General features: G+C 31.6%; 1 protein-coding gene across 4 annotated transcripts; it reads right to left on the bottom strand.

Annotated features, from left to right (window-relative positions):
• Positions 1 to 1,976: 1,976 nt before the first annotated feature.
• LOC134721521 (titin homolog) lies at positions 1,977 to 26,143 on the bottom strand. Of its 4 annotated transcripts, XR_010107873.1 has the most exons (10): positions 26,021 to 26,143; positions 19,162 to 19,461; positions 13,311 to 13,622; positions 11,688 to 11,984; positions 6,802 to 6,903; positions 6,116 to 6,143; positions 5,603 to 5,655; positions 3,359 to 3,530; positions 3,097 to 3,124; positions 2,300 to 2,365 (listed from the first exon to the last, which is right to left on the bottom strand). XR_010107873.1 is itself a non-coding variant. In XM_063584598.1 (9 exons), exons 1-9 carry the CDS (start codon positions 26,067 to 26,069, stop codon positions 2,059 to 2,061), a joined length of 1,476 nt encoding a protein of 491 aa, XP_063440668.1. In that variant the 5' UTR covers positions 26,070 to 26,143; the 3' UTR covers positions 1,977 to 2,058. The 4 variants fall into 4 exon arrangements, 3 of the variants coding, with proteins under 3 accessions (XP_063440668.1, XP_063440669.1, XP_063440670.1); XM_063584598.1 differs by lacking the exon at positions 3,359 to 3,530 and having other exon boundaries at positions 1,977 to 2,365; XM_063584599.1 differs by lacking the exon at positions 3,359 to 3,530 and having other exon boundaries at positions 1,977 to 2,365; positions 6,802 to 6,900.
• Positions 26,144 to 26,914: the final 771 nt, after the last annotated feature.

The raw sequence follows: 26,914 nt of genomic DNA, 5'->3' as shown, positions 1-26,914 counted from the left end.
ATTTTTTCTTAACAAAGCGTGTTACATGTTATGAATTTACTTACAATTTCGGAATTTATTTTTTTCCTTCAAGTAAATGGAATCAGAAAAAAAATCACTATTCTATGAAGAATATCTAAAACTTGGCAAACAATATAAAAAGTGTTTGTAGTAAAGTATACAGTTTCATTTTTCAAGTACAACGTTAATTCATCGAGTCCATCGAGTAAAAGAGAAGGCAGGATAAGCAACTTCGGTGTGTCAATGAAAAAAAAATATGTGAATTAATTTTTTTTTTATCCTACAATAAACTTTTGATGTGGTCCCTTGATTTAGAGGAGATATTTAAATTGAATATTTTATCTGTTAAGATTTTAAAGTTTAAACTTTACTACCAATTAATTGCAGAAAATTATAACACAAATGAATTTCACATGCACATTTATAAAGCTAGAATTGTGATTAGAATCATGTATGCGAATACGACGATAGAAGCTTTAGACGACCTTGACCAGCTACGTGAATATTAATCAGTCCATTCAACGTTAAAGTACGTGTGTTCTATTTTTGCAGGTGTGAGGTCGAAGGTTTGAATTGACCAATGAAAACGATCGTTCCTTAGAGAGTTAATCTAATAAAGTTTGTTTGTCTTATTATGTCGCACGACCTATCGCGAAGCTTGGCCGCAGTTGGGTATATCTTAGAAAATAAATGTGCGTTGAATAACAATGAAAAATGCACGAGCAGGTTTGTAAATTACTATAAAGAAAAAACAGATATGCAAAAAGACAAATCACACTAGCCAGAATGAAAAACAGGAACATACAAATGTAGCACATCACAATAACGAATATATACAGGATGAACAAATACGAACAACGTTAAATAGACACTTCAAACAATTCTCAACAGGAAACGATTTACAAATTAAAACAAAAATACAATAATATAACACGTTATAAAGACGATATTCAATGCTAGTACTTAGAACCTTTGCATCAAGACTGTCGCATATTTTTTCCGAAGTTGATACGGAATATTTATCAATTTTAGAAAAAAAACCAAGACGTTTTTGACATACCTCTGGTTCATCAACTTGCTGCTCGTTGACGTTTTGCAATATCTGATTAACATCTGCAAGCTTTGTCTACAACACCGAAGGCGTTGAGATATGTATATCACATATGCAGGTAAGTTTGGTATTTGGTACTAACACACCTAAGTTTGGGAAAATTGATAATTTCAAACTATAGATCGTCTCGTGTGTTATGGAATCTAGTACTGAGATTACCTAATATGTCAAATTCGAGGTATGAGTCACACAATGAGGCGGATGAAGTCATGTCTTTTCCTTCTTCAATTTCTAGTTCTGGAGAATATTTAATGGATTTCTATTGACTATATATCTGGATGCAAAATTAAATGATCTGGAATCTTTGATCTTGTTGTTTTTGACAAGCGTATGAAGGAATTCCGACTAATATGAACATCAGAGGAAGATCGGCAAGGAGATGCGTATAATTCGTTCCCATATGAATGGATCAATTTGTTGAAAATGTCAACTTCCAAATTCACAAAATATGTTGTCAATAAGAATCTCCAGCATACTGATCACTTCTACCTCTGTTGAGCATCTTAGTCTTTTTAAATCTCTCTCTTTTATGCCGTGTGATAAATAAATAGTGAATGCTATTATTTTTATGTTATTACCGTGATACGAATTTTAATTTCAAATGAAGACTGGTAGTAAAATGTATACAGGGTTGAAAAATCAAAGCTTACGTAGAAATAACTTCGTTATAATGATGTTGTCATCATTAAAAAAACAAGTAACTAATGGCATGGAATTCTAAATAAAAATATGAGAGTTACATGTTAGTTCGAAGTAACATTATTTTATATATAAGTATAAAATAAATATGATCAATTAATGATAGTAATGATTGAAATATGTTTCCATGGCGATTCTTAAAGTTTATATTTGTTGACTATATTGATACCATGAGCAACAGTTTTTATTACACTCCTTTAACAAAACATTATACATGTCCAGACGTTTCATGTTGATCGTAATGTGTACTACGTTGAAGACGTCATTGAGGTTCCATTTATCGGTTCAATGTTAATTTGACCTGGCTCCAAGTAAGCATCGTCTGGTGTCAAAATGGAATTGACCGGTTCTATGTAAGTATTGTCTATTTTCAAGTAAGTATGGTCTTCTTTCAAGTTGGAATGGTTTGGTTCCAAGTAAGTGTTTTCTGTATGGTTTGGGTCCACAAACACATGATTTGCTGGTATTGTCGAATAATGACTATACTCTAAATGGTCTTGTGGTGTGTTATAGATGTGCATCTCTCGTCTGTTTGAATCCAACCCTTCATAATCTCTATAAATAATAGAAAAAAATATACAGTATTTCATTTTATTCCTTTATTATTACTGGTCAAGTATCAAGATAAGGTCGCCAATGATAAACGTTGTAGATGTCTTGTAAGTTCGATTATCAGGTTCGGTAATGGCAGTTTGATAGGTCATTATTGATTTCAATATAATGCCAATTACGTTATCCTTATTTTGCTAGAATATAGCAGATTTGTTGTACTTGACCAGATAGAAACGTGAGTGTGTAAACATGGTTGTACTAAAATATTTGTAACTACTTGCACATTAAATAATCATTAGCGTTCTATTTTGTATTATAAACAAGTGATTAATCATGGGTGTGTCAGTGATAACGTGAACTATTTGATTCAACCAATATATCAAATTACTTCAAATTTATTTCTGTTTGTTGCATATTCGGTGCCAAATATTCAATAATTATACCCTTACATACAAATTATTAAATGTACTTATTAGAGGGAGATAACATAATGCTTTGTAAAGACCATTAAGTGTCTAATCACCAATATCTGATTACGCGATTTTGATAAGTGTTATTATTCTCGAAATTATATTTTAAGTTTAGCATTATTATTTTTTTCTTTGGTCTCTTTAATATTTATTACTTAAGACGTGTCTGCTTTTATTTTATATTAAACGTATAATGTTTTGTATGCTCTATTTAAGATACACCTATTCTTATCTGACATACTTGCATTTGTTAAACAAACGTACCTGTCACGATCTCGATGTGTACTATAATCTGAAACAAATAATCAAATTTAAAATTGTTCCAGTACTTAATTAATCACTATCAGTTAGTATTAATATGGTCATACTTATAAATTAACTGTTAACAAAATGTTGAAATTTTGAAGTACCAAATAAATGTTTTCCTACGTCAGGAATAGATAACCTTTGCTGGCAAAACTTTTGGAATTTTTGTTCCTTAATGCTCGTCAACTCAACCTCGTTCTTATTTTTTTACCTTTTTTACCTTTTTGGATTAAACTGATGAGTCGTTTGTAGACGCGCGTCCGATGCAATTACAACATTTCATTCCTGGTATCTATGATGAGTTTATTTGCTATCTCATATTAGAGGTGAAAGATACCAGAGAAACAGTCAAACTCATAAATAGAAAATAAACTGATCGGTAGGTCACATTCCTGAAAAAGAAAGGGGGTTGTAGTTACGATGTAAGGAACATATACGATATCATACGTGAAAAGGTTATTCAATAACAGTCTACGAACTCCTGATGGCGTCCGTAAAATTTACGAAGGAATGCAGCTTCCTTGTGATCAGCAATCCTCTATCATAGAAATCCTGATAGGAAATACAAGCACATGAATATCGAATCAATGGAGATATGTACTCAGTAATCAGTAACTCAGAAAGAGAAGATTATCTATATAGCGGAAAGTAAAGTTTAGGGATATTGTTAACTTCGTATCTTTTTTCTAATAAGTTCCTGTATGAGGCCAGCTTGATAATAATAAAGAAACCAGTCTGCAAGTAGAGGGGCACAATTAGTTCCCATTGAAATGCCGACAGTCTGTTGAAAAACACGGCTATCAAACGTGACAAATATGTCGTCAATCAAGAAAACAAGCATTTTGATAATGTCAATTTCAGACCTTTAATTATTTTAAATTGGTGTGATCCTTTACAAAGTAGGATGTATCCCTCCCAAAGACAAGATACTTATTTCTACGTTGGCCATTTATTTTTTATTAAACAAAATAATGCCAACTCTTTCAATTTGAATTTTTATATTAAAATGGGGAATATTTTTGTAAAGTATTGAAAAGTCAGATGTTTTAATACTATTGCAAGATGGAAAGTAATAGTTTGTATCTTCTTTTAAAGATTTATGGATTTTTTTAGTATTCATATCTGACTCACGCCACGTCTAGAACATGCAGTTTCACAATAACTTTGAAGCCCAGATTTGATTGCTGATAGAATAGATTTAAATAATTTAGAAAGAGGTTTCGTGGAGCACTTGGAAAATCCAGCAATATATCGTTTTTTGTAAGGACACTAATGCAGTTTAGGTATACAGTGATGGAAGATCAAGTTCTTCAGATTATAGTTTATCTAATGGTATTTAATGTTAATACATATTTAGCAAAAAATAACGTTTCGGTTATAAATGCTCTTCTATTTTGTATACTTTTTTGCTAATGTTTTGATTTAATCGAACTAATTAGCTTTATGTGGTCGTAAAAGTGTCTGACATATAAAATTTTGAGCCTTGTACATCTTTATGCGTTTCATGTCAGGTTTACTCATGATTTATCTTGCAATTATAGTATGTCTGCTATCATTAACATATTTCAGCATTTTAAATCATTCTTATGTTGTAAAGAGTGCGGTCTTACAAAAATAAAGTTTTAATAACGAACATGCAAATAGAAAACAAGAGGTACCGTTTTATTAAACTAACGTCTGTTTTGAAAACCAATTTAAGATTACGGACACTTTGGTCAATAGCTCCGCATTTGAATTAGATTCAGAACGCTGCAGTCAGACGGAGTTCAGGAGCGTCGTATCGCTGTTTACTAAAAACAAGTTTAGCAACATAAACTGATTATTTAAAAATAATGATAACAATTTTAATATGAGACAAATACAAATGATATAATGTCTTTAGATATATGTAAACTCCAAATAAAAATAAATAATTAACTCAATTGTAACAGACCACGGATAAATCAGCAACACTATACTATTACTTCAGGAGAGTCATAAGGTTATATCTATTAGTTTGTAACGGGATATTCAAAGATTATTATCATTGTACTCTTGATACTTTATTTGTAAATGATATCAGTATTTATCAACTTCTTACTTAAAAGGAAACAAGAAAATTCGGAAAAGAGTGAAAAATTATGTCAATAATCAAAAGAAGAAAAATGAAAAAAACATCTACATGAAAAATAAATACAACTCATCTATCTCTTTTAACAATTTACAGAGTATGGAGCGAACAACTATCCATCTGGAGTACCTGGTTGCACTTTTGTTTTGATAAGATTCATGTTGCTCAAATCTCGTGTTCTCTGTAGTGTTTTGTTATTGTTCGGCTCTTCGTACCTTTTGTTTTTTATAATGACGTTGTCAGTGTCCGTGAATTATAAGTATGAGCTAATGTCCTTTTGTATGTCGCGTCTCACTTTGATGACAGATTGCAAATAAATGAAGTATAGCTGATATTTGAATTTATGTCTTTTACCTGCATTATCTTGCCTGTTGGACATATCTGTCTGTTTGGATACGTGTTTGCTTCTAAAATGGTAGTTAATAGAATTAAATATGTATATATATATATATATATAAGTAGTTAAATGGTTATAGTTGTCAAATAAACAGTATCAGTCAATCGGATTGATAAGATGTGATTTTGCCAGTTTTTCGGGACTTAATAAATTTCCCTTTTATTTTGGTATTTTTTGTTATACGTTTTCATCACTTATAACACGTTAGACCTACATGATTTCAAATAGTTATTGTTTTTATTTACATAATATATTTGATTCATGTATTCGCTGACAGTTGTAGTATTTTCCGTTAGAAAGTCATGATTACTAATAGAAACTAAGACCAAATATCGAAATCACTTTTATTTTATTGTAAGATCAGGTTTTTCTATACACATAAATATACGATATTTTGAAGACAATATTTTTTAAACGAAAGACATTTAAAACAATATCAAAGTGAAGAGCTTTTTAATATTTGTACTCACTTTGTATTATCTTTCTTTTTCTCTCGACCTAAACACATATATGCCGTATTAATAAAACACATTTTCTTTAAATATAATCATAGAACTCCCCCTATCTTTTCGTGTTTTGAATTGCTTGTGGTAGGGTTCGTGTTGCTCACTCTTTAGTTTGCTAAGATTTTTCTTTTGTACGGTTGTTTTGTGTCATAGGTCTTGCTTTAAACTTCGTTATCAAATCCAAATATGAAATATTTCGTTGAGTAACTATAACTGTCGGAATCATTCTGGTGTCTAATTTTTGTTTGAGACCAATTAAATCAAATAAAATGATGTAACACAGTAGTACCAAGTGACAGCCAGAAAGATTTCAATACCTACTACTGAGACATTTTAAAGATAGGACATTAAGAAATAATACTTTGTTAAAATCTGAATCATAATATATCTTTTGACGTGATGTACAATTAGCCTTTACAGAACCTAAAGGCCTATGAGTAATTTCAATGTGTTTACACTTAATGAAAATAACGTTACGTCATTGGTTAAAATTCTATTGTTTATCACGGTTTGAACCAATCAAAACTTTTTGGTGCATGCTTTTGGAAATATTACCCAGAATGCATTCGTTTTGGAAACTGCGAATTTGAGTAAATAAAGTTACTAAATATAGTAAAAAAAAAATTTGAGTAAGAATTTAGTAAACATACCTCTTCTGTATCGTATCATCACAACAAGTAAAACAGATAGAACCAATACTGCCAAAATTCCAATCACGACATAAATTATGATATTGTCTTCGTCTTCATCTGCTAATTATCATTTGATTTTTTAAAGTTTTTTCAACGATTTTATTTAGTTTCATTTCTAATAGCAATATACAATTTATAATGTTTTAGAGATTTGCTAGGTGAAGCATATATGGTGTTCAATATTATGAAATATATGATATAAGAGCCCATTTTGTAAATTGAAAATCCAGAAAACCGTATCGAATGTATGGAATTTTTCAAGTGTTTTTTTGTAAATTTTTTTATCGATACCGCTGCTGGTCGATTTTTACTTCCCGAGGATATCGCCAGCTCAGTAATGAGTACTTCTTTACTGACATGATTTATAGCTTTTTAAGATATATTTGTAAATAAATTAAAAAAAATATTTTAGTTATAAAACAAAATATAAAAAACAGGGTGGTTGGCCTATTCCATGGATTCTAGAGAAACATAATGGAGGGTGTCACGGAGTATGACTATATATTGTAGAGGAGAAACAGACGCAAGGTATCGTGTGGTGCTATGTTCAAAAATCTAAAACTAGGTATCAAAAATCAAAAACAGTGGGGTTGGCCAAATTAGGAGTCCTACTTTCAGATTTTTGAAGGTGCTATTTCTTTTACAGGGAAGGACTACTATTACATATTTTCTAAATTGAAGTCGGTGTATTGGTGGTCTTACACCTGCAAATAGTCCGTTGACAGATGCATAGTTACTGTGATACTGAATATTAGCATAAAAAGATATTGTTGTATTAATGAATGGGATAAATACCATTTCACGATAGGGTTGAAAGGTTGAAATTGCAATATATGGACGGAAAGTCTACCTTATTAAAAAATATATTTAACGGTGGTTTCTGTCTTAGTTTTGTTTTCTGTTTTTATGTACATCACCTTATTGTTTGCTAGTTATTGTTCGCTATCTTCGGCCTGATCCGAGGTCTCATGCTATAGGAAGTACACCACTAATTCATGGTCCCATTACTTTCTATGTTAAATTCCTCCATTTCAACCAGGCACACCTCTTTCATTTTAAGTTCAAATAAAGTGGCAATCATTGCATGTCAAAGCAACACTTTATGGTGTCTTCTACTGAAAAAATCAACATACCTTACATGGCATATAAGAAAGAACTGGTTCCCAGAACTTCGGATGTACCAAAACAGGTACTTCAGATCTGACAAACAGACTAAATGTACCCTCTTTTTAAAATTTGGTGCAGTTTTTTTAATATTCAAAATTAAAAGTCCAAAAGTGTTCTGCAATGATCACCAGTCCTTCAGCTTTCATTTGATACCAGAAATACCTAAATATTCTTCATATTTTGAAAGTTACACTCATGCGTAGGAACTATTTTGTGTTAAATATGTACTACTTTCTGGTATGTGCTTTCTGGCCGGGCCTGAATTAGTGGTGTTACACCTATAACAGAACAAAACTTGCTAGATTGACTTGAGCTTAACTTTATTTCATTCTCTGATCTATTTAGAGCAATAAAAAACATATAAAGCTTTAGTCCAAATACTATTTTATTAATTTTAAGCTCAAATTGGACTGGTAGTGACATATGGGTTATTCAAAGAAAACTGCATATGTATATTACCATTGGCCAATATAATTTTTTTATTTTAATATCATTGTTTTATTTATTAATTTCTATTAGGAAAGCTATGTGCTAACTAATAGTCATATTTTTATCAGAAGTTATTCATCAAATAAAAATATCTTTGTCTAAGCCTAAGACATAAATGAGAAATTATCCCCCCTTTTTTCTTGAAATTGGAAAAAGGCATTATTTTGTATGAATTATAATTCTGTGGTAAAACAGAGATTAATAAGAGCAATTCATATATCCCTCAGCTAGATAACTTGCTAAACTGGTCCAAAATTGCATGTACAGTGAGATTTTAGAATTCTTATATGAGTATATACCATTTGCCTAGATTGTAAAAGGCTACCATAAGAAAAACAAAAAAACTTGAAAAATTATGAGATTATTTTTTACCAAGAGCTATTTTGTTCCATAAGCAAGACATAAAATACATGTTTTATTGATTTCAATCAGAAAAAATGCAAAAATGAGAACTTGGAGTCAAGTTTTAACTGCATGCATGTTGTATGACCATAAAAGGCTAACATACTTGAGTATGCCATTTTAAGACCTTAAATTTCCCATAAGCAGGACGGTTGACCCCAAAAAGATGATTAGACATGATTACTTACATCATATTTGACTTATTTTCATTGGAATAGGTACAACTTCTAAAAATTGGATTTCTGGTGATTCTCTGTAATAGGAAGTACACCACTAATTCATGGTCCCATTACTTTCTATGTTAAATTCCTCCATTTCAACCAGGCACACCTCTTTCATTTTAAGTTCAAATAAAGTGGCAATCATTGCATGTCAAAGCAACACTTTATGGTGTCTTCTACTGAAAAAATCAACATACCTTACATGGCATATAAGAAAGAACTGGTTCCCAGAACTTCGGATGTACCAAAACAGGTACTTCAGATCTGACAAACAGACTAAATGTACCCTCTTTTTAAAAATTTGTGCAGTTTTTTTAATATTCAAAATTAAAAGTCCAAAAGTGTTCTGCAATGATCACCAGTCCTTCAGCTTTCATTTGATACCAGAAATACCTAAATATTCTTCATATTTTGAAAGTTACACTCATGCGTAGGAACTATTTTGTGTTAAGTATGTACTGCTTTCTGGTATGTGCTTTCTGGCCGGGCCTGAATTAGTGGTGTTACACCTATAGAACTAAAGTTCCGGAAGTCTTAGAATTATGATACGAGATATTTTTGTGCCCATTATTTGATAAAGTAAATATTTTTTTTAATAAAAATGTTATATGTGTTACGGTCAAATACTTAGTCTTTGTTTGAATAATGTCATGTTCAAAAAATTTTGGGAAAATAAAAAATCCATTAGTACTTAAAACTGTTTACAAAAGTTTTGCGGTGTTAAAATATTTCGAATACTTCGGATTTGTTATGTTCAATTTTTTGGAAAATAAAAAATACTTAACTATTTTCAGACTTCAAGTGAAAACCATTGGAATGTAATTAATTAGATTACACATTAGATTGCAAAAATTATTGATTACACTAATTACATGTACACATTACACTGATTTTGAAATGTTATAAATTAGATTACAATAACTTTAATAAAGTTATTAATTAAACTACAAATTACTTTTTTAAACAATATTTATTACATGTTTATCATGTATGTATAATCCTGGTACCTTGATAACTATTATAGCATGTGTAAAATATGCATGTAAGCTTACACCATAGTTATAGCATTGCATTTGATCATCATTAATATTTTCAATGTTTTGTCAATTAGTCTGCATTTAGGGGTGCTTTGACAATTCAGAAATGAAGCCATTTGATAAACATAATTTGAATAAATAAATAAAAAAATGGGTTTTTTTTTTTTTTTTACAAATATTCAAAGTTTGCTTGTCACTAGATTGAAAATTATTTTTAGTACAAATAATGTATAATGTCTAAATATTAGCAATATTTTGCTAATTAAATAACACACATGTAATAGTGGCATTATCTCTAAGCTGTTTCATTATACATTTAGTTTGATAAATTGCCATTTGTTTTACAGCTGATGATTCTATTGTGTATACTAATTTGACAAAATGATTGTTTGCAGTGATTTAAAATTTTAAATGAACTGTCTAACAAAGAGTTACACAAATGTACATACATACATACATTGAGGGAAATTATATACAGGTTATCAATTTATTTAGATAAAGATCTTTCTTAAAAACTGAAAAACATCAATATATGATACTCTAAGATAAAAGACTATCCAGCAAACATTTATGTATGTCAAATAAATTATTATTATATTAACACAATTTCTTATAATTAACACGATAAAAGTACATTTAATTGAAAAGTAATTTAGCATTACATGCTTTTTTAATTGTAATTAATAAAATTACCAATACATGTAATTTAACAAAATGCTCAAATACACATTACTTTCAATAACATGTAAAATTGTAATGCATTAAACTTAATTACCTTACATTTTTAATTACCCCACCCCTGACTGTTATCAAAATTTTGCAGTGAGAACATTTGCACATGCTTCGAAATAAAATCCTACCAATACTTGGAAACGAAGATATTCAAATAAAAAAGAGATTTATGACCGTGAGTAAATAAATTTTTTATACGCCAAACGGATAGCGTGCAAATGAGCCCTAGATGCCTTTACAGCATACTATTATATGGGTTTTATTTGTTTTTAAAACTTGTATTGTCTACATCGATGTTATTTGTTTACGGTGAAACATTTTGTTTACGGTTAAAGATTGCGTCATTGACACAATGTTTTCATATAAACATCTAAAAGACGTCTTTTGATTCAACCAGTATTTAAATGATGAAGATTACTAATGTGTGTTTGGAGCGAACGCACCAGATACCATCGACATCGTACATGTCAATATTTCTTTTTTTCTTTTTTCAATGTTATGTTTATATCATGTTTTTTTCTGTCCTTCTAACTTTTATATGAAGAATTAACAAAGCACTCCGTATTTCTGGTCGTACGCATTTCCTGTTTTGCAGAACGTTTTGCATCTCTTGTTGATATCGGGAAAGGGTTCTCGCAGACACAGCAGCGTTCATATGTTGCAAAAAAAAAAAAATTAGAAGACCCTCAAATAGTCACCGTTTCAAAGGCGCTCGTCGTAAGAAACATGCGTTAAAATATGCGCACTGTTGAAGGGCCGAGCCGCGTTAAAATCTTCGTACAATACAGGTACTTACCAACAGGAATAACATTAACACTAATGGTATTTGTATTCACAATGTTACCAGTTACAGCATCAATGCCCCGACAAACGTAGTTTCCACCATCAGACTGTTGCACATTGGCTAAAGTCAGAGATTCATTGACGACTGTGCCGCCAGAAAATCGGGAATTACTGGTTGTATTCAGTTGAAAGTTTTCTTTAATCCATATTATTTGAGATGCAGTACCTTGAGTAACATCACACTGCAGAGTAACCGAGGACTGTATATTTGGACTATACTGGGTTACAGGAGCGTTAATTAAAATAGGTTCTACAAATAATAAGCATTTCAACTAATGTAAGTGTTTTTCTTGCACATATCATTGGAACAGCAACCAGCTAACAGTTGTTAACATGCAGATAAGTTCCCAATAGATTTTCTGATTATCCTTCTATAGCTGATGATATTACTCCTTGTTTTTGGGACGGTAAGTGTTGTTAATTACTTTTTCTGTATGGTATTATCTATATACTTTTTGTTTTTGTTTTGAGTTACTTGCAGTGGCATTGTCAATATATATTAGAAGATGTAAAAGTAAACTACTGTAGGTAAAAGAATGGCCTTCAACACTAGAGCATTGACTCCCACTGTGTAAAACCTCTCAAACAGGAAACTAACAGTAAAATCTATATTTAAAAAAAACGAGAAAAAAAAGTGAACCACAGCAACAGACGATAAACATCCGAACAACAGTTTCATTACTTATAACAGAGCCAAACAAATGCAGCGGATATGAACGTTTTTACAAACACCAACTTTTATCCTAACCTGTTTTCGATGATGAGTTTGCATATCCCGTTTGAAACCTCAATATCGACCCCGTTTTGTGATTGCTTCAGTCTAAAAAAATAGGCTAGGAATTCGTGTAACAAACGTCGCGAATAATTATTAGCTTAAAGGGAAGATGATAAAAAAAAGTTTACTCTGTTTCAATCAATAATGTATTCGAAATTCTATCATAAAGTTCTAATTGATGTTTAGATCCATTCACTTGTATGTAAATATAGTTTTTCTCATTGTCGCAAGTACTACAAATGTGGCACGTTTTTATGATTACGAGTGTTAACAGATTAAAAAATATGCGAGAGTAATCAATACACATGATACAGTTTCAGATAATTCTCAGTCAAATAATGGTATTTAGATGAAGACATGTAAGACTGCAAATTTATAATTTTGCGAAACCTGTCCTTTCACATATTTTTCGTAATTCTAAAACATTTTTCAAATGTGTGTGTCTTTTTAAACAGTAACTATAAAGTGTTAACAAATGTTTATCTTAACTTGTTATACTTTTTTAGTGTCTGATAATTTAAGCTTGCAGACTTGGTTGGTGAACCATACATTCTTATCAATGATTGAGAATGTAGAAAAATAACCATTTAAACTATAACTTCCAATGCATATTGATTTTTTTTGTTATGTGATACTGCTGCGCTTATAATTTTCAGTGTTTGCAAATTAAAAATGAAAATGTGTTAAAATACATTAGAATAATGCCATCGTCTAACGTGCTGACGGTAAATACTAGTCTTAATTTATTCATGTATTCTCTGCAATAAATAAGCTGTTAATATTGAAATAAAAAATACTCACGAGCGACAGTAATTTGTCTGCAGACTGTCTGTGGAGTACTTCCTAGTGTAGTTGTATGTGTTACATCACAGCAAATGGTATCTCCATTGTTAACAATCACGGGGCTCCAGGTAAGGGTGCCAGTAACATCAAAGGATTTTTGATCTAATACACTGGAAGATGTAAACTCAGTAGTAAACTGAGTATTATTATTTTGATTTTTCATGGTCATTACACCAGCTGGATAACCATTAGCAGAAATACATGTCCATATACCTTGTTGTCCTGGTGTCAAAGTGGGTGGTCCAGTCAAAGTTGGTGATTCTGGTGAAACTATTCAACATATGTATAAGAAATCAATATAACATGTATAAACGATTGCATATAATATTGAACAGATGGAATAGCTGTTCCGAAGCGCTGCTCTAATCTTAAGTTTATTCTGACTTTAGAAAAAATGATTGAATAGTCGTTCCTGTAAGACACATGCACTTAAACATGTTTAACAAGAGTAACTGTTGCAAATAATAATCTGATGATAATGTTTAAAAATACGAGAGAAAGTTCAATATTTCTTCAACGCATGTTTCTGTCTCTTGTCCTCATAGATCTATTTCAACCATGTCAGTTTATCAGCTTTTACTTATGTACATTATCATGGTTGTGTACTTGTTCTATACATTAGAAGATGTCATGTCACTCCTTTCCACTGAATGTTATATTATTCTCGCCATTAGTTGATTATATCGCTTTTATAAATCACTGAATTTCAATGAAAAGATACTAACATTATGTTTGCACTGCTTAGCAATAATAATAAGTAATAATGCAATATCAGTTGCAATCTGTCATTATACAATGTCGTCGTCATTTTCCTAGTACATGAAAGATTCTGATGCCGCAGTGTGAAATATCTTCGAACAGTAGTGCAATGTAAATGAAAATGGAGGTCGAAAATTGTGATATATATATATATATATGTATATCATAAATATCATGTACTGTAGTACGCCGCTAGATTAAAACTGACGTGGAAAGGTAACACATGGCCAGCGAAAGCTTTTTTTTTTGAGAGCCTAGGTGGTCGTGTGGTCTAGCGGGACTGCTGCAGTGCAGGCGATTCGGTGTCACGATATCACAGTAGCATGGGTTCGAATCCCGGCGAGGGAAGAACCAAAAATTTGCGAAAGCAAATTTACAGATCTAACATTGTTAGGTTGATGTTTAGACAAGTTGTATATACATTATGTACACAGCCATGTATCACCATCATTGATGGCGATCCAATGGATACATCTGTTGAAGAGTTGTCACTGACTCAGACGTACTTATGAATATAATTATTTTCTGTGACTGTATATTACATTAATTTGTAGGATCCTTTACTATAGATAATTTAGCTGATCTGTAACAATAACATCTTCATGCCTTATATAACATGTACTGTAGTACGCCGCTAGATTAGAACTGACGTGGTAAGGTAACACATGGCCAGCGAAAGCTCTTTTTTTAGAGCCCAGGTGATCGTGTGGTCTAGCGGGACGGCTGCAGTGCAGGCGATTTAGTGTCACGATATCACAGTAGCATGCATATGGGTTCGAATCCCGGCGAGGGAAGAACCAAAAATTTGCGAAAGCAAATTTACAGATCTAACATTGTTGGGTTGATGTTTAGACGAATTGTATATACATTATGTACACAGCCATGTATCACCATCATTGATGGCGATCCGATGGATACATCTGCTGTAGAGTTGTCACTGACTCAGACTTACTTATGAATATAATTATTTTTTGTGACTGTATATTACATTAATTTGTAAGATCCTTTACTATAGATAATTTAGCTGATCTGTAACAATAACATCTTCATGCCTTATATATCATGTACTGTAGTACGCCGCTAGATTAAAACTGACGTGAAAAGGTAACACATGGCCAGCGAAAGGTTTTGTTTTTAGAGCCCAGGTGGTTGTGTGGTCTAGCGGGACGGCTGCAGTGCAGGCGATTCGGTGTCACGATATCACAGTAGCATGGGTTCGAATCCCGGCGAGGGAAGAACCAAAAATTTGCGAAAGCAAATTTACAGATCTAACATTGTTGGGTTGATGTTTAGACGAGTTGTATATACATTATGTACACAGCCATGTATCACCATCATTGATGGCGATCCGATGGATACAGCTGTTGTAGAGTTGTCACTGACTCAGACGTACTTATGAATATAATTTTCTGTGACTGTATATTACATTAATTTGTAGGATCCTTTACTATAGATAATTTAGCTGATCTGTAACAATAACATCTTCATGCCTTATATATCATATACTGTAGTACGCCGCTAGATTTACATTGACGTGGAAAGGTAACACATGGCCAGCGAAAGCTCTTTTTTGAGAGCCCAGGTGGTGGTTTGGTCTAGCGGGACGGCTGCAGTGCAGGCGATTTGGTGTCACGATATCACAGTAGCATGGGTTCGAATCCCGGCGAGGGAAGAACCAAAAATTTGCGAAAGCAAATTTACAGATCTAACATTGTTGGGTTGATGTTTAGACGAGTTGTATATACATTATATACACTGCCATGTATCACCATCATTGATGGCGATCCGATGGATACATCTGTTGTAGAGTTGTCACTGACTCAGACGTACTTATGAATATAATTTTCTGTGACTGTATATTACATTAATTTGTAGGATCCTTTACTATAGATAATTTAGCTGATCTGTAACAATAACATCTTCATGTCTTATATATCATGTACTGTAGTACGCCGCTAGATTTACACTGACGTGGAAAGGAAACACATGGCCAGCGAAAGCTCTTTTTTGAGAGCACAGGTGGTCGTGTGGTCTAGCGGGACGGCTGCAGTGCAGGCGATTTGGTGTCACGATATCACAGTAGCATGGGTTCGAATCCCGGCCTGTCCGATTGTTTCAGGACGTCATTTATGACCTCAACCAACCCCAAAGTAATCCTTGAAATCGAAACAAATTTGCTTTTGTTCTGCGGGAAGATTTCCTATTCAAGACGTCTATAGCTATCATATCAGTGACAGATCCTGATTACCAATCGTTATTATAATTAAAACGTGAAATCACAAAACTACTGAACTCCGAAGAAAGGGAAAATCCTAATCAAGTGGCAAAATCAAACGCTCAAACGCATATTCCAGACTTGGAACAGGCGGGTTTTTTTTAAAGATAATAGTGGATTGAAACTTGTTTTTAGCTAGCTAAACCTGGTATGCCAACCGCAAAGAAATCAATTATATTGACAACCATGCGTGAACACCTATCGTGTTGCCTTAAACTGTATCTGCTCTATTTAGGAGAGTGACAAATCGGACAAAATAGCTTATTGAAAGAGTTAAATGAACCGAAATTCCTCACGGCTGACAATTTGCGTGAAGATAGAGGAAGTGTCCTTATCATAGAGTTTTCACACGGTGCCATTTTTTTGTAAAATCGCGTGAAAGTGTGATTTTCGGAATTTTTTCATATTTATTTATTTAAATTTATCCAGATCTTTTTTCCAGGGTTATTCCGAATTATACTGAATAATCCATTGTATTTGACAGTTTGGAACTATATCTAAATTTAACGAATATTGGATTTATTTCAAAGATATTCACTTTGGATTACTACTTTCTTCTGTTTATCGTAGGGTTAAAATGTCTTTTTTATGTAATCAAAAAATATTGCAAAAAGGGGGGGTCGTGATCAACTTGGACGTTTTCTTAGTCTGTCCGTGAACAATTTTAGAATAGCTAATTTCAGCCTTGTCCATTCCGAAATCCAGTATCGTTTATCTTTAAGAATATTGTTTATACTGTTGTCGCTTTTGATTTTTCCGAAGTTTGCGAAAAAAATAGGTTTTTTGTTGTATTGAATTTTTATGTTTCCAAAAGTTGTTGGTTTATGATATCGTTTTTATTTTTTGGACTTTGTATACTTGAAAATTTTGACCACGTTTTAATTAAATCATGATAGTATTTTGGAAAATTTGCCATTTGTTGTCCTCGTAAATCCGAACGCTTTGCTTAAAAACTTTTACAACTATATTTGATATCAAACTTCTGTAAGCACCATTTGGCTATTGTGTTCCAGTTATCGGTTTTTGATCTTAAAATATTTTACATACTTTTGATTTGTTTGGATTTAATGGACGAGTCTATATTGATTATACCAATCCCCCTTCTTCCTCTACTGGTAAGCAACACACGTAAATTTTTGTTTCCCTCCATTATAAAATTCCACATGACATTGTTTATTTCTTTTTTTATATTTTTCAGGTATACCTCGCATTTCAATTTCGAACCCTATTTTAGATATACTTAATGATTTTCATACTTTTGATTTGGTGAAAGAAAAAAAAATCGTGCAACAATGAATCAACTTTCGTTAAAACTCGCTTCATGACATGACCATGATTACCATGATTAATAAAAACTGCATATTCTGGACGCACAAGTCACACAAGCTTAGCAATTATGGCATATCGCGTCATTTGAGCGTGCTGATATTGTTTAAATGAAAATTATCAGGCAGGCCATCCAGTGGTAAGTTTACTCTCCATAAATAACTTCAAGGACAAGCCGCTTCAACATTCAGCATGCTTGTTAACTACTTGAAGAAAAATTGCTTCTGATGCTTCAAATTAATCGGGGCATGATGTTGCTTTTGAAATACTAATAGAAAGTCTATATGATAATCTGTTTGCAAAAGAAAAAAAAACCTTTTCGTTGTGGTATATAAAAAGGAAGATGTGGTATGATTGCCAATGAGACCACTATCCACATAAGACCAAAATGACACAAACATTAACACTATAGGTAACCGTACGGCCTTCAACAATGAGCAAAGCCCCATACCGCATAGTCAGCTATAGAAGGCCCCAATAAAACAAATGTATAGTTTACCAGTTATATTTTCTCACAGATATTGAATTTAGCGGAAAAAAATTGTGAAAAGCTGTTTACGAACGTTCAAAAATTCAATTTATTTCTATTTTTACAATGTATTCCAAACGAATGATTTTTTGTGGATCAAATCAGTCAATCAAATTATTTACCTGTGTTACATTTTCAATGTTGACATTATTTTCCTTTAAATATCAGTACACGGACAATACATGCGCTATTCTATCTCTTTCTACGGGGTTAGATTGGAGTTCACATTAATACAGGTTTAACGAGGTTGAACTATGCTCTTGCAAGTGAATAAGTAATTTTTAAATTTAATTAGATTAATTTGACAAAATTGAACCAATTTAGCTGCTAAAATTGAATTATTATTTCACTATTTCATTTTCATTTAATGATTGAACAAACAAAAAATATATTTTAGATTGTTTTTACATATTTCGTAGCTAGTGCCCCTTTTAGGCAATGAACAAGAGTTAACAGTTTCTATGCATTTAAACAAAGTCAATATGATGCTGAATTTGTAACCCCCTGCTAAATGAAAAGGAAAAATGTCATTCACCTATTTATATTCAATGTGTACTCATATATGCTATTGCATTTACAAAACTAACAACACCAAATTGCAATGTTGTAGTAAAACCTGTAAACGGTGACAAAGGTGTCGTAACAATGTATATGCATATAACTATAAAATAAAACATGGAGGTTAAACAAAATGAAAATTTGAATTCAATACACCGGTTCTATCACATATACACGTCTTTTTGTATTATTCACAACTGCACTTCGTTTGTTATATCCGATGCATTATTGAAATACCAAATGACGTCAATCTGAGAATTTTTTTTTATTGTTTCAAGTTATGCAGTCTACTAGACAACAAACAAACTGTGTCTACCGATAGACTAAACCTGTCCAACATCCTATATAAAAGTGAAACTTACATTGTACCTCAATATATTTAGTAGTAGAAAGTGGGTTTTGTAGAACACCATTTTCAACCTGGCACTCTAAAACCTCTAAATGATAATTTTTGGTAGCAGTAAACGTTAGAGATGCTGTCACTGCTGTACCAGCAGTAGTTGTAGAAATACCAGTTGTTATTTCCGTGCGATCGAAGAACCATTTCACAGTCGGTGTTGGATTACCTCTGGCAGACGTACATGTTAATGTTATCTGTGAATTAAGAACTTGGAATTGAGGTCTTGCAATGACTGGTGGGCCAGGAGGAATCTGAGATGAAGCTTTAAAAACAATTGATATCGTTAACATGGAGTTAAGTTAAGTTCGTCGATTTGTAATTTGCTTCCATATATAATAGTAATTTTATTTCTAAATTCCGAATAACGACCTGAGGTGAAATCCGTTTTGAAGTTATGATTATAGCTAATGTCATTGATTAAATGAAGTATAAAAAGTGAAGTAAATTAGGAATTAAATCGAAATAATATTTGAATAAAACATAATAAGACATAAAATAATTTTCAGTACTCATACATATTAACTAATTTCATAAGTGTTTCGACAATTCAATGTATATTAACAGTATCCAGTTATGCTTTTTTAAATTTGTTACGTCCGTTCAACTGCAATTTAAGGTTTACAGAATTGACTCGATAATGACTAGCAGTGATCACAACGACGAAATAGCTCTCAAGTAGGAGTGTGCCTTAAGGAGACATGCTTTCATGTACTTTTTATTGGCATTAAACTGAAGTACCAGGAAACAGACAACAAGGTTTTTTTTCTAATACATATCATGCATGTAGTTTAGAACTTCTTTTCCCGCTCGACAGATGCTTGTAATAAGGAGTATGATTGCCAATGAGACAAATATCCACAAAAGTTCAAATAACGTTGATTTGAGCAGTATATTTGAAAATTGAATATCAGAACGTAGAACTTCAAACAAACAAACATGTAAATTATCATTTTATTTTATTTTCTAATGTGCTGAAAATATAATTAATACACAATATAAAGAAAAATGTTAAATAGTTTCACAATTTGTCAACATCTAATTAAATCCCGTTAAATTCTTTCATTTAAGCAAAATATCAATTTGGCATTTAAAAAAGATTCTGTGTTGTTCGTCTAGACAAATGTACTGCGAATATCTCTGCAAATTATTTTCAGTTTCTTTAAACGCGTTACATATTTTAGAGACACGAGTATGTATAAGCTAGCATGTACACTTTTGTTGGAATTAAAATTGAAATAGTAACAACTTTTATATAGGCGAGTAATATATTGCAAAAAGACTCCTAGTTGAACACTTTAATACACCCAACTAAACCATGGTTTTAGTTTAAATTGTTCGAAGTCTTATATTCTGGACTTTCTGTTTTGTCCGCTCTAAAAATAAATGTATAATGCAATATCTTTTAAATCTAGGCCAAAAATTTTAAGAAAAGCATTGCAAATGTTTGCCGATTCGAGATAACAAATTTCAAAATATCATATTCCTTATAAAACTGGTATACATTTCACCAAAACAAACAAATACCAAGACGTAAATTGCATAATTGTTACAGTAAAAATCAAATTATAAACAGATATATCATGTTAGAAGGAATATTTGCGAAAAGTTCCAGTCTCAAGACTGGTATTTTTCGCAAATACCCCTCAAGAACATGATATTATATGTTTAATTAAACCGAATGTTAATGTTCAAAAATCGCATTGTTGATCTTGATGTTACAATCGTCCAATCGGATAGAGTATTTTTTGACAAATACCACGGCAGAGAGGGTGTAAAAGGCATATTCTTTTTGACAATACCCCGGCGTTAAAAAAATACACGATATTCATTTGATAACAGACAATACACTGTCTTTCAATCAATCAAAACCCCGGATTCTTACATAAGGTGTAATTATTCTAAAAAAATCCTTTCTTAAGAAAATAATACTTTGAGATAAGAACTTGATTTCGGGGAATTGGTATTCATATAAACTTAAACACCTTATAAGGGTTTTTATGTGGAGGCAATTTTGATAGTTTTTAAACCCCAATAAAATATGATTTGTCTTATTTTTGACAAAAAGTCTAAGTCAACAACAGATTTAATCAACCATTGTTATTAACTGCGTGTAAATATGCTTGAAAATTAAAACTGTTCTGAAATAATAAATGCTTTTTTTTTAATGTTACCACTTATACATACGTGTAGTATTAACATACATACATGTAGTATTAACATACATACATGTAGTATTAACATACAAACATGTAGTATCAACATACATACATGTAGTATTAACATACATACATGTAGTATTAACAAGTTGCAGGGAAACAGGAAAAGCTATTCGGTTGTATACAGTTTCAAAAAAAAGAAGTAAAATCACAAAAATACTGAACTTTGAGGAAAATTTAAAACGGAAATCCCCTAATCAAATGGCAAAATCAAAAGTTAAAACACATAAAACGAATGGACAACAACTGTTCAATCAATTTTCAGATAAATATGTTGCGCATTTTTTCATATGACCCTAAAAGGTTTTCATTTCGAATTATTATTTGCAATGTTTAAAATCTACATAGTGTATTGGTTTCAATGTGCATATAATATTGGATCTTTAATATACTTCTGCGATGCCTTTTGACAGTAATTCTGCTTCTTAAAACGTGACTTGTTTTTCAAGAATCTATTGTCATGAAGTTACCAAGGAGAAAATAATGTATTCAGAATATTTTGTATAGATTTTATATGAAAATGTACATGGCAATTGGAAATAATTCTAGAGTATATCTTGTAGTGTTTTGATTTGAAATCTACTGTGATAGAACTTTAAAGCATTAAATTCTGTGTTTACTAACGGAAATTCAATTTTCATAAGAAGGGATTTAGTTACGTAAAAGATTTCAAAACGGGAATACAAATATGAGATATAGTATGAGTTAAACCAACATGTTTCTGTGGTTTTAAATGTGATTTTGAAAACATTAATTATTAATTTTAAGATCAAACTAAGATGGACTTAAGATGACATACATTGATTCTTATAAGTATCACTGCATGGGAGTTATAGTTGGGTTCTAAAATTAAGTGAAGATACAAATGATAATTAGATAATCATTCCAAAAAACCCATTTCAACAAATTTGGAAAAAAATCCGCTTGTATTTTTAATATATTAAGACAGATATATAAGACATCGATAATAACAAGTTACAAAATGTACAAGACATTTACCAGCAACTAATCAAAAATTAAATAAGTGTAAAGTGATGAAACACAAAAAAAGGGTTCAAAGAAGATCAATGTTATATAACAGCAATATTTTAACCGATAATCGAAATAATCGATCGATTATCGAATAATCGAGTACTAGTTGCCATCCTTAGTATATATACAATTAATCTAAATATCAAAACAGCAAAATTTTGTCCTTCCCTTGCGGGGATACGAAATCATGCTATTGAGATACCGAGACAAGACCATCTGTATTGTGTTAAGCGCTCTAGACCATTCGGCCACCTAGACTAAACATATCAGCTGTCGTTGATCTTATTTTACCTTTCTTAGTCAGAAGAATATAGAGGCGTTAAACAATACACGATATACATGTATTAGACATCAAGATTTGCTAAATTGTCTGTCGTAAAGGATCGTAAGTTGCAGTCACAGAAATAATTATGTCAGTCTACATATGTGACAACTCTATGATAGATTTATTCATTGGGTCACCAGTGAATGTGATATGCAAAGCTAAAACACATCAAACGAATGGTTAACAACTGTCATATTCCAGTTTGTTATGTAGAAAATGATGGATTAAATCTGGTGTAATAGCTTGCTAAACCTATTATTTGAAGTACAATTGCAAATAGTTCTATAAAAATGCCAAGAATTTGTAAACAAAGCAAACAAACATTATAATTAACAATGTATAATATAGGGTTACAGTAGTGATCAATGTGTTATAATCTTAATCACTATTAAAAAAAATGCCAACAGAGAAAAACCAAAAGTCATAACATGATTTGTGTCGTGTATGTCTAACGATTACAGTGAAAACAAAAACTGTAAAACTGCCTAAATACGTTAGACATTTATTAACCATAAGATAACAGATGCATCTGATGTCAACTTTGTTTGATATAAAAAAAAAATCAAAGTATCTGTCAGATGTCAATATCAATCAGAAAATGAGAACACCTTTGTTCAAATGAAGTAACGGGCACATCATAAGAAACAAAAATGACAGACTTGGGTATGATATCCTCCTTTTTGCCTAAAATTAGTTTATTTTTTTATTTTTTTCACTTTGCTAATATTAAAATTTCAATAGTTTTGTCAAGTATTCATATTGTGTAGGGTAAAACTAACCCAACCCGCAGAAGGAAGAACAGAGGGACGTAAGATACCAAAGAGACAGTCAAACTCGTAAATCTAAAACAAACTGACAACGCCATGGCTAAAAATTAAAAAGACAAACAGAAAAACAATAGTACACATGACACAACATAGAAAACTAAAGAATAAACAACACGAACCCCACCAAAAACTAGGGGTGATCTCAGGTGCTCCAGAAGGGTAAGCAGATCCTGCTCCACATGCGGCACCCGTCGTGTTGTTTATGTGATTACAAATCCGGTAAATAGTCTAATTCGGTATGTCAAATTCATGAAAGGGAAGGGGATTGTAGTAACGACGTAAGGAACATATCCGATATCATTTGTGAAACGGTTATTCCATAACGGTTAACCAATTCGTGATGGCGTCCGTAAAACACGTGTTCGGATCTCATAGCCGGAAGTAAAAACCAAATATAAGCAAGTATAGACGCAACATTTAAGCTAAAAACAGATCTGAGTTCGGATTGTGATTAAATATTTAAAATATTAGGTTTTGAGAACTGAAATATTGAAATTGAACATTTCCCTATTAGGGTTCAATATCCAAAATCTTAGTACAGTGTTAGAATTAGCATATAAAAACAAGAATTCAATGGCTGATGTAATCAAACAAAACATTTGAACCTCAATATTTACCACTTAGATTAAGAAGCCAACAATCCAAAATCTCTAAACACATGGGTAGATTCAGCATTTCAAAGCACCCCATAATTTCTATTTTTGTTGAAATCAAACATGTTTAATTTTGAACCCTGATTAAGAACAATTTGAAAACGAGACCCTTAAATCCAAAAATTAAATATATGTTAGGACTGATAATTTCCGCATGTTTGTTATTTTGAAAAAAGGTGAAAAATACTGCATTTCCTTAATTCAAAAACAGTTGTAAATGTGTATATATAGTTATGGTAAAAATTTACTTTACAAATTTGGTATGGTTTAACATGAAGAATACACATCGATTATTATCTTCTGAAATAAAATTAACGGTACCAATTTTCTTGCACCAGATGCGCATTTCGACAATACATGTCTCTTCAGTGATGCTCGTGACCAAAATATTTGAAATCCAAAGCTTATATAAAAGATGAAGAGCTATAATCCAAAAGGTCCAAAAAGTATAGCCAAATTCGTGAAAGGAATCAAAGCTTTGCATGAGGGAGATACATTCCTTAATTTATAATATATTTTAACAGCAAATTTTAATAACACAAAAAATCTGTATTTTCATGCCAGTACCGAAGTACCGAAGTACCGAAGTTCCGAAGTACTGGCTACTGGGCTGAAAAGTATGTTTGCAAATCTAGACACAATCACATGATATGATATGAAGTAAGAATTAAACATTCACACACACAAAACAAATTAAAAAATAAAACAAAAACATCTGGGACATCTAACTTTAAAATAAAAAAAATAAAAAAAATAAAAAAAAAAGCACCACCGAAATTTGTAACAACACATGAATAATAAGTCAGAAATAGAAGATCTATTCATATACGTATCATTTACATCATTTATATTGAAAGGAATATACCTCAAACTGATAAAGTCAAAGAACAATCCCTTTTGCTACTGAAAGGTTTTCAAATCAAGAACACGAGGAAATTGAACTTAATTTAGTCACAGGAAACAGCATATCTAGATTAGAATAATTTCGTCAAAGCGTTTTCATTTTAATGAACGGACACTTTTTGGTAGCCGCCTGACCACCCGGCCGCCTAAACTAAATATTTTTATATATTCATAGCCTTTATATTTTACCGTTGGAGAGATGGATCTTGGATCGCAACCCTTGGCTAGCGAAGATAAGATACACCGATTTGACATTTTGTTTCAAAAATAATAATGATATTCATGGATCTCACGAATGCAGAGAATCTATTTTAACATAGCATTTATGATTATTTGAATAACCAAAATACTATACAATACATGCACGCATTACAAAAGAATATCATTGTGACTAGTATTAGTAAAATGGAATACAATTTCATGCACATTTTTTAAAGGGAGAAAATGGAAAATGGAAAAGGGGAATGTGCCAAAGAGAACCGATTGACCAAAGAGCAGAAAACAGCAGAAAGTCACCAAAAAGTCTAAAACACAGCAATAAAATCTATGAATTTCCTATGACTTGTTTTATTAAAGTTGCATTTAAACTCGTACACATGTATTTATAGTATGGTGATATTTTAAATTTTTAACAGACTAGAACCGAGTTTCGACATCGTTCTATTAACCTGAAAATTATAAACTGAAACACAAATGACTATCCTTACGATCATTCAATTCAACAGATCCGTAAAAAAGTGTTTGTAATTTTAAGGTCTGTTACAAAGAAATATAACGGTTGATCGACTGTAAACTTTATCAATGGACTAAACTAAATGTATTCATTTGGGAAATAAATACATTTGTAAATATATGAAATACTCACCGAGCATCAGTACCATATAGATTATTACCAACAGACACAAATATTCCATTTCAAAATGAAAAGAAAGTAAATTGGTTATACTTCTTAGTGCATTGTCATGATTAACGAAGCATACAGGGTAAACCTACGTAATTATGTTTACACGACCACATCCGATATATAAAGATGTAACTTCCATAGTCTTAGTAACGGAAGGCAAATCTAGAAATAGACATAAGATATGTGTTTAAAGAGTTTAGATATATTTTAATTTTTTACACAAACTATGTTTATTTGTCAGCAATCTTACTTAACAGTTTGTAAACACAATATGGAATAATGATTCAATTCATTATACAGTAAATAGAAATAAGTATATCAAACATACAAGTCATACATAGTATATCATACTTACTAAGTGAGGAATTTTATGAACAGTAGTTGCCGTTTGTTTATGTAATTAATACGTGTTTATCGTTTCTCGTTTTTTATACAGATTTGGAGGGTTTTACACTAGTTATTTTGGGGCCCTTTATATCTTTTTGTTCTGTATGAGCCAAGGTTCCATGTTGAATGCCGTACATTGAACTATAATGGTTTACTTTTATAGATTTTTATTTGGATGGAGAGTTGGCTCATTGACACTCACATCACATCTTTCTATATCTATTTCCAAGTCTAAACAAGTGACAACCATACAGTGTATATGCCCTCTGGATTTCAATGTGTTTGAGTTGACGAGTTAATACTCACATCTATATTTGTCTGCAAATGACACCTCACAATGTTAGAATTAGATTCTTATGCTGACATATTTTTGTCCCTAAACGGGATTTGAACTCACGCATTTGTGACACAATAGCACCAATCTCTTAGCCGCATGACCAACAATCTAGACCATATGTTTACATGTCA

Source organism: Mytilus trossulus, chromosome 6, assembly GCF_036588685.1.
Source record: "Mytilus trossulus isolate FHL-02 chromosome 6, PNRI_Mtr1.1.1.hap1, whole genome shotgun sequence".
Taxonomy (NCBI): domain Eukaryota; kingdom Metazoa; phylum Mollusca; class Bivalvia; order Mytilida; family Mytilidae; genus Mytilus; species Mytilus trossulus.
Note: the sequence above shows the minus strand (reverse complement) of the source record. Positions and strands in the feature narration are given on the sequence as shown.

Excerpts from the sequence above, each read along its gene's own strand:
- LOC134721521 (XM_063584598.1), bottom strand. The coding sequence starts at position 26,069 with ATGGAATATTTGTGTCTGTTGGTAATAATCTATATGGTACTGATGCTC. Across the intron at positions 19,462-26,020 it reads CTATATGGTACTGATGCTCG|CTTCATCTCAGATTCCTCCT; the intron begins GTGAGTATTTCA and ends TTGTTTTTAAAG. Across the intron at positions 5,656-6,115 it reads AAAAAGAAAGATAATACAAA|AAGCAAACACGTATCCAAAC; the intron begins GTGAGTACAAAT and ends CTACCATTTTAG.